This window comes from Astatotilapia calliptera, chromosome 1, assembly GCF_964374335.1.
Source record: "Astatotilapia calliptera chromosome 1, fAstCal68.1, whole genome shotgun sequence".
Taxonomy (NCBI): Eukaryota; Metazoa; Chordata; class Actinopteri; order Cichliformes; family Cichlidae; genus Astatotilapia; species Astatotilapia calliptera.
The window spans coordinates 34,598,316-34,611,386 of NC_137422.1; the positions used below are offsets into that span (position 1 = coordinate 34,598,316).

The 13,071-nt window shown below is 39.3% G+C and overlaps 1 protein-coding gene across 8 annotated transcripts in view; it reads left to right on the forward strand.

Moving 5' to 3' along the window:
• akap13a (A-kinase anchoring protein 13a) overlaps positions 1-13,071 on the forward strand; it is a 122,445-nt gene that overhangs the window by 22,340 nt on the left and 87,034 nt on the right. For all 8 annotated transcript variants that reach the window (XR_013908480.1, XM_026174648.2, XM_080300160.1 and 5 more), the window contains exons 3-5: positions 6,058-6,211; positions 11,951-12,105; positions 12,687-12,858. Coding sequence is in view for 7 of the 8 variants with exons in the window: in XM_026174648.2 (XP_026030433.2) it covers positions 6,058-6,211; positions 11,951-12,105; positions 12,687-12,858 (481 nt within the window). In the remaining variant the exon portion in view is untranslated. The remainder of the gene's footprint in view (positions 1-6,057; positions 6,212-11,950; positions 12,106-12,686; positions 12,859-13,071) is intronic.

The following is a 13,071-nucleotide window of genomic DNA, read 5'->3' on the forward strand; positions in this document are numbered from 1 at the left end:
TCAAACTCCTCAGTGGAACCAGGCAGGCAGTCAGGCCTCATTAGACATCAGATTTTAGAAACTTATCACAGCAGTTCACAGTGAGATAGCTCATAGGGGTTAAGTAGCCAGCCTGTAATTGTATCGTTAAAAAAAGAAAAAGAAAAAAAAAAGATATAGTTCATGGGCTCTACCTTCTAGATGAAATGGCAGCCCCAGTCTATAAGTGTAGAACTAAATCTAGAAGTTACATATTCTGAGAAGAACAGAGGTCAAGGCCTTGATATTCTTGCAATATTACTTTGTCCTCAGAAGGATTCTTAATGAGCATGTTATGGGTAAAGAAATTGAGTAAGGGCTGATTTTATTTTAGCGAGCGCTGGGAGAGGGTTACATGATTTGTTAGGCAGGGGATTAGTTGTGGGTGTTCTTAACAAAATGAGTTTTCTTTCCATAACAGCGAGACTCTGTTGTTCTAGCTGTGAGTAAACATGCTATTTACATTCTTGGCATTTAGCAGACAATGTTTCCAGAGCGGCTTACAATTAAATAAGCAGGTAGGGGTTCAGTGGTTAACACAGCATGCGTGACTGTGGGCATGGTACCAGTTACATGGGCTGAACCTGTGAACTGACTGCTTGGTTATTGTCTCCAGGTTAAAGCTTCTCTGGATAACTACAATTATACTATTTTTTTAATGGCATCCAGAGCCTTTAAATGAATTGCAGCCAACATTCTATAGCTGGCATATTGACATGGCATGTATCAATACAGCCAAAATGGTTACGAGACGTACACACACTGTCATGAAGTATGTCGGACTGTTTTATGTACTGGCTTTCATGTGTAGTCATGAGAAAAAGGAACGTTTTCACTCTATGAAGTAGGAATTAAGAGGGTAAGTAGTAGCCAGGTGCTGCTAATCAGCACGTGATTAACTAACCATCTGCAAGAATGACCATCTCTGTAAAAACAGACGCTTTAGCCGTTTGCCAATCTCTGAACATTCAGACATGTTTTAACACAGCGGGACAATCTTTCCAGACTGGACATCTCAGGAAATTCACCAGAAGTTGGGTCTGTGTAATGCTCAGAAAAACTGCACATAAGCCAGTTTGTGACATTGTAGTTACAAACAGAATGAGCAATTGTATGAAAGGGTTACCTGAAGAACGCCTCTTTTTTCTGAAACAAATATGGCAGCATGGCTTAGGTGTGCAAACTTGCAAGATGTTTGCCAATTTGGAGATGTTTGTCCATAATAAACAGTGCCAACCAAACCAAACACAGCATATCAGCTCTTCCTACCAGTTGTTAAGTGCAGTGGTTGATGGTTGATAACTCGGGCTTTTTTGCAGTCTAAGGATCTGAGCACTTTGCAGTCATGGAGTGAGCTGTGAATTCTTCTATGTACCAAAGTATTCTAGTCAAATGTGAGGCCAGCTGTCAGACAGCTATAGCTTGGCTGAAAATGATCCCAAACACAGTAGCAAATTTACAACAGAATAGCTGAAAAAGAAAAGTGTTGCAATCGCCCAAAGTGCAGACCTCAGTCGGGCTGAAATGTTGTTGTGGGACGTTAAGGTATGCATAAAGCTAAGCTGTAAAGAAGAGTCGGTCAACATTTCCCCACAAAGATACGAGAGCCTAATAAAATGATACAGGAACTGATAACTTCAAGTTATAAAGGGAGTTCTATAAGCTGTCCTGTGAGTACTTAGTTTTCAAAGCAATAAAGAGACCGCCATAGTGATTTCTTGATTATTAGCATAATAAAGACAAAATTGACTTTGAAATGATAAAGCTGCACATGCTGGGAGATTACAGATTGATAGCTAACAGCCAGTGTTGCATTGCTCTTGGCTGCTACTGTGGGCTGTGGGTCATACATACATACACATTTACTTTGCACTGTTATGTGCATGCTGCTAAATTCAATACCATTTGACACAGTTCACAAGTTAGTATCATGAATGACATTAACTGGTGAAGTTATCTGGTTTAGCTTTTGTGACCTATTTGTTACATTGCCTGTATCTATATCAAGCAGTAAAGCAACCTCAGGGTTGGACATTTCAGGCAAAAATACTTTCTGATTTTCACTGTTGGCAGTATAGTATTAGGATTATTGCCCAAAGATTGTCCCCCAGAGCAGACTGCTCTAAAATCAGTGTGACATGTTAGCTTCACCTGGAGTAGCCTGCGTGATATTTCACATTTTTGTTCTTATTTAAAGGCGTCCCACACAAAACAGCTTTTCTTGGTCTGACGGATGGTAAATTTGAGCAGTTTCTTTTTTTCTTCTTTTTTTTTTGTGGGCAAACAGTTTATAGGTTTATTTTTTGTTAATGTTTTAATAGCACATTAAACCAGACTACAGGAAAAATAAGGGGGGGGGGGGGGTCTTTTAGATTAGAATTAAAATAGCTGCATAAACTATTAGATTTTTTTTGTATAAATTAATATCCCAAAAATCCCGTCCCTTGCTGCGTGAATGTGGCAATGGTTTGTTTGTAACATTTGTAATAACGTAAACAGTCAGTCAGTCACAGGACTTCCTTACGCCTTAGTCATGCTGGTATTTTGCTCCACGAATTTCTGGCTAAAAGAAGTTTTGCCCCAGTTTTACTGACATTAATATTTGGCCAGAAGGGTTTCATTTGATACAACTAGGTTTAATATACATTATCCTAGCTAACATTAGCTTACTTGCTAACTCTGATGATCTGCTAGTTACACCGTTTGTGAAGCTCTAATTTTTTAGATTATGCTGCAGTCAGTTCACATATTGGCAATACAAACATTTCATTGCATGAAGAATGCTGCTTGGTGCATGTTTACCTCCTGAAGGGACAAGGGATGCTCTGTATGTCAGCAGACTTGTAAGTTGTGGGTTGCTTAATTTGCTCTGCCAATGTTTCATGTTAGTGTGTAAACAGGGGCCGGTTTTGCTCCGTAAATTGGCTTTGAAATTGTATGTTGGGAACAAAAGCAGCAAGGGGTAAACCATGCAAAAGGTTGCAATATATGGCTTCCAAAAGAAGGGTCTCATGTTGAGTTGGCTTTAGTTGCTTGTAAAAATAAAAATGGCTTAATACCACGAAGGATGAATCACAATGACAAGCAATTACACCCATAAACTTTGAGGCTAACTTTTTAATGAACATCATTAAAGGATGTTTTTTTTGTTGTTGTTTTTAAAAAATGTGTTGTTATCGCAGATTTCATGTGACAGAGTGCACAAAAAGATACAAATGAAGATCTATTGGATTTAAGTAACAAGTGACAATTAGTTTGGGTGGTGAAGTGAAGGATAGAGCTGCCTGTAGTAAGAAACAAAGCCTGAGTTAAGTGAACAATCACTAAAATTTCAATATAAGTTTAAAAATAATTATCAGTGTGAAGTCGTAACAGTATATGCAAATGCTTAAAACCAAGCCTTACCTTACCTGGACAGATGAAACCAGCGCTGCAGCAGGATGTGTGGAAAAGGCTACACGTATATGCATATTTAAAAAGAGAGGGTTGGGTTCATAGTCTCCAGCTGTGCTTTTGATGCTGCTTAAAAGCTGCCTGTTCCCTATTGAAGCTCCATGATTAGCAGGTCAATACCCCAGCAGGTCACTTAGTTAAGTACTTATAACCAGCAGAGAGCACAGTCATACAGTGTGGCTGAAAGACATCCATTTGAGCACCGCTTTAAAACCACAGGTTTGTTTTTCTATATTAAGCTGGAGAGTCACTGCAATATTTCCTTTTTCCCATTTTAATTACTGTTGTTTTGAAAACTTAATGTCAGCAGGGTTAGTTTTATTGTGGGGCTTCTGTGTGCTCGTTTCCTCCCTTCTCCAGCAGATGTTTCACATCTCTGGCTTTTCACCTTCACCTTCACTCCCACCTCCTGCCGACATATTTGAAGTACTGGAACTGATCAGATCTGGTTGATCTGATCATTCAGATCTATGCTGTAATTTTCTTCTGTTTAAATAATTGAATTTCAAACACCAAGATTGAATATTCTAAGATTTGTGCTATTTATTTTGTCCCCTTTAAAGTGTTTTTCTTTGTTAGGAAATTATCAATCGCTTATAATGTTATTTACAAAGGTGGGTATTAACTTTGGTGGAATAAGGAGATTTTGGTGGGCTGCTTTAAGAAATCTGAGCACCTATTGTGTCAAAAAGCAGCAGAGTGGTATTCAGACTGAGGTAATTTCCCACTCGCCTCCAGCGATGGAGAGAAAACCATTTCTCCATTTGCTTCTCTTTTGTTCGTTGTGAAAATGTGGAACTTATTTCACACTAATACGTTTTCATTTTCACATGGAGTACAAACTCACAAATCCTCTGAGGTACCAATCCTTTCAATAGCACCAAGCCCTAATTTCCAATCTGGGCTCAGGATAAGAGATGAGTTTTTAATGGAGAAAATGTCATGCCTGCTGGCTTCCTCCCATCTACTACTCATTTACTTCAGTGACTCTGCTTTTTAAAACTGATACTGGCTGTGCATAGAAAAGCCTACACCCTTTACATTGTACGCAGTCCTGGTTGTCTGAAGGTTACTGAAGACTTTTTTTCTGGCTGTATGGCCTCTGGGCTATGTGGTTGTCTTTGAGCACATTTTGCCCCCTCACATTGTTAAGCATCAGTAGTGGCTTGCCAAACAGAGACCTTGCAATGTTGGGGTTGCTGGTTTGCCTCGCTGCTGTCCACCTGCTGATATCCGCCTGCGAGGAACATGGCCCGGAGGCTCCCATTTTATAAGAGAAGGAGGAGACACCTTTAACCCCGTTAAGCTCAGATCGTCACGACAGACTGCTCACGTTGGACGAGGCCAGTAAAAAGACTGCAACGGTGGCCAGATTAAGTGGGTTGAAATGTCCCATTATCCCTCCTCCATGTCAAGAAGCTGCAGTCCTACAGTGGAAAGCAGCTAATTCTGAACAATATCCCTATTTTTTGTTACTATTTCTCCTCCTCAGTGTCCTCAGATGACACATTGATGCTCTGTCACAAATCAGCCAATTGTCACTAAAACTGTACCTTTAAATGTATTAAGAAAATGTGTAGACAAATTGATGGTTTGGTTTATTTTATTTTATTTAGTTTATTGGCCAGTGGCAGTGTACAATAAATACCAGTTATAAGTTAAATTTCACCTGTAATTTCTGGTTGGAAGCATTTAATGGTGGAAAAACAAAATCCTGCGTACTAAAAGAGCCATGGCAATGCTGAACCCCAAGGCACAAACTTATCATCTGCACCTGCTGATGATGCAGAATACATGAAAAAGGACAAACAGCATAGTTTTTACACTGACCAGGCTGTGTTTTTAGTACCATCCTGAACCTATTTAGCTGCTTAGCTTACACTGTGGTGTTTATTTCATTACGTATATTTTTATTTGTAATGTTCTAACAAAAAAGGGCTAATAGGAAATCCAGCTTACATGAGAAGACTGTTTATTCAAATTTCTTTTTTTTAAAGACTTTTGTTTTAGTTGTTGTTGTGATGATTATTATTGTATTAGATTTCTAAGCTGAATGTGCTTCTTTGTCTTGTTGTGCTGTTCTCTGATGGTGACTGTGCTCACACTGTTTTGCAGAAGTCCAGCTGCTCCTCCATGTTGTCTGCTTGTTTCTTTGTTAATGATGTGGTGTGTAACATTTCATCAGCAAACAAACATTACCATATTTAATTTGAGGCGTTAATGTAATTGCTGTAAACAACTGCGGTGCTAAGAAGATCAGGAGTCTCCGCACGCACTATTATTCACTCTTAAAATCTGGTATCCACTTGTCCAGAGTCTAGTTCACACCTGGTACTGCAGCCAATAAATGCATCTAAAGTGACAGACAGTGATTGAATTACACTGACTTGATGGCGTTAGATTGGTATCTATGGCTAAGTAGATGAACCAAGACATGTAGGCCACTGAGAAGAGGGCTGAGTTAGACTGCAGGCATCTGCAGGTGGATGATAATGTGCCCATTTCATGTTATAAACATGTCTTTTCTTTTTGTCTCTTTCTGTTTTTCCTTTTCCCTCCTAACGTTCCGTCTGCGTGCCTCTGCAGGGTCATTGTGTTATCACAGTACAGCTCAGTGATGACGAGCTGGCTGGTAGTGAGGAGGGCGTGGACTACTTCCTGCTGTTCGCTGGCAGTACACAGAGGCACCTGACCAGCACCCTGAGGAGCAGTCATGACACCTTGCAGGCTTTGTGTCCCGGTAAGCCATCGTACCCACAATGCCTTGCAGCTTACTAGCACCCAAAGGATGGCAGCTCCACCTACAGCATTTAATATTTGTTAGAGACTGTGTTTGCAGACACTTTTAAATAAGATTAGCCTGGATTATTAACAACTAAAGCTGATGCTCTATGAAAGTGCACCAGCTGTTTTATTTAGGAATGTTTTGTTAGTATCTCGTTGGGCCGCCTCATGCCTTAAGAACTGCTGACGTAAATTCATCAAGATGTTACGTCTGTGTCAGCAAATGGAGATTTTGGCTCACACTGGCATGACAGCATCACATAGTTACATCCGCGATACATTCCACCACATCCACACCACAAGTGCTCTGTTAGATTGAGATCTTGTGCCTGTGGAAACTATTTAAGTATGGTGAACTCATTGTCGTGTTCAAGGAACCAGTTGGAGCTGAGTTGATTTGAGTTTTCTGGCAGAACATCTTATCCTGCTGAAAAGAGCCTTCAGAAAAAGGTGTATGTTGTGGTCATAAAGGGATGGACAGCAACAAAACATGGGTAGGCTGTGGTGTTTGATGCTCAGCTGTTACTAAAGAGCCCTGAGTCTGCCAAGAAGAGCCCGAATCATTGATAAAAGGGAGGATGTTTGCTTTTGTTATGTTTACACCAATTCTGACCAGTTTCTTAACTGACAGGACTGGCACCCAGTTTGGCTCTCTGCTGCTATAGCCCATCTGCTTCAAGGTTTAATGCATTTCACATGCAGCGATGCTCTTTTGCCCAGAGAACTGCTGCTCGCTTTATATTTTACTTACCATTCTATATAAACCCTAGAGATGGTTTTGTGGGAAAATCCTAGTAGATCAACAGTTTCTGAAATAATCAGACCAGCCCATTTTGAACAACCATGTTCAAAATCACCTAAATCACCTTTCTGACACTCAGTTTGAACTTCAGCAGGTTGTCTTGACCATGTCTACATGCATAAATGCATTGAGTTGCATTTCCTCATGATTGACTAAGTAAATATTTGCATTAAGAAGCAACTGAACTTGTCTATCTAACAAAGTAAATGTATTTTATCCCCTTACTTGTCACTTTACTTTAGCACCTGTCCACTTTATTGTAATTCAGTACAGTATCAGCATTTACATACATGAAAGAGCACCCCCAGTAATTTGACCTCATTTCTAAACCTTTATAGCCATCATAAAAGTCGACTTTATGGCAGATCACTTGTATTGTATTTGTGTATTTGAGTCAAAACGTAGTAGCAGTGCTCCAGAAGAACTGAGGAAAAGTTTGAACATTATCTTAAAAGGTGGTTTTAAATTCTTCTGTATTCATCATGTGCTGCATCCCAAATTAATATTAAAAGAGGTGTTAAACCAGGAAGGAGGAAAAAAAAGATTAATCATCTGCTACCGCTGTCCTCATTTTAAACTAATGTTTTGTTTTGGAGAAAGAGGAATCACTTCACTTTCTAGAGTCTATCCCATTTATCACTCCTCTTGGAGCTTTTCCCACTTTTTCTACTTGCAAAATGGAACATATTTGGTCTGAATTGTTTTTCTGTGCTTTTTCTTGGAAAATAAACAAGAATCAACAGGAAACCTTGATAGAAAAAGTCAGAGATCTCTGCACATACAAAGTAGGTAGTCAAAACTGCAATGCAGCTGTGACCCTGTGACCAGAGTTCATGTTAATTGAATATTTTCAGTCACTGACTGATCAGAGCATAAGAGGAATCAGCTATGACATTAAGTTATTCCAGACCATCTGGGCTTTCGAAGAATAAATATTACATTATAAAAATCTCGAGCTCTTAGGGAACATCAGAGCTTACTGGAGGTCACATGTTCTGGATGTGGTAACAAGGGTTTATGCTACCAAAATGTTCATGTAATAAAATCTGGTCTTATGATATAAGAAATGTCACTGACGTCATTGCTTCCTTCAATGGTCCACGTTCCACAGAGGAAAATAAAAGTGGCAGGATTATAAACTGTGTTATCTTGGTACGAGTTCCACTAAATTAATGCTTAAAGTTGGGAGGGAGTTGGTGTCACTTTACCAGCAGATTAGCTTTGCTTCAATGCTTTCTCCATCAGGCCCTTCTGGGCTCTAAAGGGATCAACTAGGTCGCGGGATAGAGTTCCCAGGGGACCTGGGAAAATGACTGCAAACTCACTGAATCACTGCTTTGGATTAAGATATCTCTGATTCAAATAATATTTATCAAGCTGCCTAGTAGCCTTCTGACTGCGTTGGTAGCGACATACAACATTGACAAATTATAAAATATATGGATCTGTCGTTACAGAAAGTTTTCTCCCAGAACGAAGGGTATTGCAGACGTGCAAATGTGGCTGATCTTGTTGTAGAGCACACAGTGACGTGGAGTAGATTCCAGAAATTATGTGTGAATTCATGCAATGCTTAATAACTACAAGTGGGAAATCAGTTTTGAAACTGGCTGTGTGTGTTGACATCTTGTTGGGAGTGGACAGATGGACCATGGCAGTGTTCCCTGACTTTCTCTTTGTTTTCTTCTTTTAGACAAAACTGAAAAAATGAGCAACTTTTCAATCTTATTTTGCCAAATTAACACATTTTAAAAAGCAATTGCTACAGTAACACAGAGGATGTCAAAACTGGGGCGGCACAGCAAGGTGAAAAATATAAAGTGAAATGAACTTGAATTAATATGATTGTTTTCTTGTTTTTTAGGGAAAATATGTAGGCTTTTTTTTTCTTCAAAAAAGTATGTCTGTGCAGTTGCACTGATAACATGTACCCACGTTTAGGAGAAATTAACAGTGAATCTTTTTTCATTGTAAGTAACCGATGAAAAGTGAGGTGTGCGTTGTGTGTACTTTTTCCTGCTTCTGAAGTGGGCCGTGCCAAAAAAGAGCCACCGCAATAATATATCAAGTTGTCCTCAACTCAAGTAACTTTGTTTTATGGCTTTCTACTCTGCTCGACTATACACTGTGGGGCAAAAGGAGGGGCTTTACACACCGTGTACACTTTACACATGGTGAAATCCAGAGCAGAGGAAGGAAGATAAACTAGTCGGACTGTAAATGATACCAAAACGTAGTAGATTAAAAATGTTATATTTTTTAATTGATTTGACGGGCCTGTTGCTCTTCTCACCAGCTGAGGTAGGCTCCAGTTCCCTGTGACCCAGATTTGAATAAGTGGTTAAGAAAATGAACAAATGCATTAATGGATAAATTGATTTCTACTTAATATATTTCTCTATGGTTTCTTGGGGAGGAAAGTGGGTTCAGAGAGTGAGGTTGAGTTCCCATGTCGGGGGACAGGCACTGCCCCACTCCCTAAGCAATAGTTATGGAAACCACTGTGGACATTAGTGTGCTTTGTTCAGTCTTTGCGATGTGACTTGTGAGTAAATGGCTGTTAGTCAGAAGAATTTAACACATGTTCCATTAAGTGAAATAATATTGTGAATTTATTTGTATTAATTAGGATTTAAATCAGCATTGCAGCTCTGCACTCGTTTGTAGCTCATTACTGTGACAAAATTAGTTCACCATTTCATCCAAGTAGTGCTTCTAAAATGAGAAAAAATTCAATTAATGGAGTGATTAAATTGAATAAAGATACTTTTTTTAAAAGTTCAATTTAAGCTTGATTTCCTCTTATTAGAGCAGATTGAATTAAAGCAATATTTTGATTTATCTAAGAACAGTACAGGTGTTACTAATAACATTAACACCTGACTTGTTAATAATTTTTATTTAATTGTTCTGAGCCAGCATGGACCGTTGGTAATGTGAAATTGAGCTTACAGCACATATTATGTTGGGATCGCCGCATCATCACTTTCTGCGCCCGGTTTAACGCTCCATCATATTTGACCCATTTAACCATAGACTATATGTAAAAGATGAATGCTGCTAACCAGTGTCACCCGATATCCACAACATTAGTGTTTTAGATGGTGCCATCTCAAGCCTTGATTATATTTTCGGCATCCACAAACCCATTAGGGTCTGAGTGACATACAGTGGTGTGGACGTAGTTATGCTTGACTGTTTTTTCTTTTTGTGACTACGTGGACTCGTTCATAGGGTAACAAAACCCCAACAACTTTCATTCATCAAAAATTGAAATACAATCTTCTTATACCATTTTATGTTAATATTACATTGAATCAAAAATAGTGAGGTAAGGCTTACTGTTGCAAATAACTGCAGCTGCCTGTAACAGCACATCTTTAAATGAGTTTGTATTAGGGCTGTTTGATATAACCATATATATCGGATGACGATATAAAAACGTCTATCGTTTCATTTTACGATATCGTTTGTTTCGTGGTGTCGCAAAATAAACTCTTTACGGCAATATTTTTCATCGTTTTGATGGTCACTGTAGTGGCTATATTAATTTCTTAAAGTTCTCTCTTTCTCTTATATTTAATATAACCACACCACGGACGGACAAGCGCATGTTTTTATGCGTTGTCGTTAGCAACAACGACGGTAAAACCATCTCGTGTCCGCTTGTTTATGTTCCACATAAACCTTTCACAATAAAGCTCAAGATCCTGTTGAGACTTTTCAAAAGAAACTGAATCACGTGAAAGGGCAGATTATTTACGGATGAGAAGTAAAAAAGAGCCGTCAGGTGCTAAAAAATAAACCTTAGACTCAAACGTTAGAACAGGCCTTTCCCCGCAGCACGCCGTGTAATAAATACTCACAAAGAAAACGGCGGCCGTTACAACTTATGTCTAAAAATGTGTCGTTTCATACATCTGTTAAAACACTCGACTCCAGCTACATGACGCGCAGCTGGAAACATTTCCCGCAAGTCGAGCTGCCCGAGATTCACAGAATTGACAAAAATGTTACATTTTTGTGATTTATATCGTTATCGGGACGATAGAATTCTTATATCGGGATATGAGATTTTGGTCATATCGCACAGCCCTAGTTTGTATACCCACTGTATAGTTGCTATGTAGTCAAAAAGTATGCATAGAGACCAAAATAGTTCTTGCCAGCCACTAGTGGCCACTCCAGAAAGTGTAGTTTTCTGGCACTACAGCGTTGACGATGTTTACTTTACTATTGGAGATACTGTCAGTGACCAATATTTCAATTGATTCAGCCTGCATAAGCTGGGTCTCACAACAAGAAAACGCTCAAAACTGAACACAATTCAGCAGATGAGTTTAAAAATTTTGCGTAGAAATATCGTTTATGCATTTTATACCTCATGCAGTGAATCTATTTTAAACCTGCGACATGAACTGTGCAAGTAGCCAATATTGCTGCGATGATTTGTGATAGTTGTGTGGGCTGCATCAACAGAAATATATATACTCTGTAACTGAAGTAACTAAAGTTAATTTCCGCAAGACTGGCATCTGAGGACATCTTAGACCCTACAGTTAGCTGGCATTGTACATCAATAAAGTATAAATAATTAGTTCAAGCAACTAGTGTTTTAGCTAGGGCAATAATTTTTTATTGTTTAGTTGAAATATTGTTGTATTGTTATTATTTAAGCTCATATGACTTGAGTTTATAGCAAGGCCAGTCATCTATAGCCGAAATGGGTTAATCCTAACAAAGAAACGTTTAATCTCATACACTGAAAATACACAATATAATCTATTTGTCGTTGTGAAAAATGCTGTACACTATGGTACTGTCCTCCACAGGTCAGTTCTCTGTAATCCCCTCTTTCTCTCTTCTCACCCTTGCTTTTTGTGTCTCTTGTAGCTCATGACTGCTGCGAAGTGGTGCTGGTCACCTTGTGCTCAGTCACCCGAGGTGTCCCCGTGGAGCCACAATCCCATCTGGTTCACGTGGCGCCATTGGCCGAGCATCGATTCAGCTTTGTTCAGGATTTGGCGTTTGACATGGCCCAGTTCCTGGTGAGCAGAAAGACGAGTCATTTCTATTCCTACTGCATGTCATCAGTTGAATAATAGAAATACAGAAGCTTGTCACAGGGCTGGAAAACAAAATTGGTTACCACTGGTTACAAGTAATACAGCTCTGTGTACAAAGTGACAGTTAAACAAAAAGATTGCCATGTTATTGTTTCTTTCCTGACAAGGCCTAATGTCTGACAGTTCTTGGCGTTCAATTAATGAATTCTTTTCAGCATAGTTTATCATCCCATAGAAATGTTATGAGTTTGCTTTTCTGAGGAGTAGGACAAGATAAAATAATTTTCTTGGGCACTCAAACTTAATGGAACATGTTCCAATTTATAAATCCAAACATGATTTTTTATTTTTTATTTTTTGTCAAAACAGTGCATCCCCAAATCGAGCTTAGCGCTGATACACTCATGTGGATGTTTCTTCCTACATTAACATATTTCATTATTCAAAAGGCATTTGGTTAATGCTTTCATGCTGAGCGCTTTAAAATGAGTGCTCCCATTAGTCTACGGCTCACTTCAACCTCTATGAAACTCGACTCATCTCTGTAATCACCCTCCACACAGGTGAGCACTGTGGGCCGGGCTGATGGCCTCGATGGGGCGCTGTTGCTGGATGAGTGTCAGATTCCTCTGCAGGAGTGTGAGCGTCTGGATGAGAGTTTGGCACTGGCCCTACACCACCTCAAACTGCCTACAGGATGGAATTTACTGGGGAACAAACGATCCAACAGCACTGGTGAGTCTGGAGGGCAGTGGACCCTTTGAAACAGGCAGAATGTCTCTGCACTGATGCAGGAACATACTGACAAATTATGGTTGTATAACACATACTGACACACATGACCCTGCTGTTTGTGTGTTTGTTTATCTGGCTCCTTTTATGTTGTTGAGCAGATATCAGCAGACTAGGAAGACTGAGGATTATTTTTTGGCATTTTCAGAGAGACAC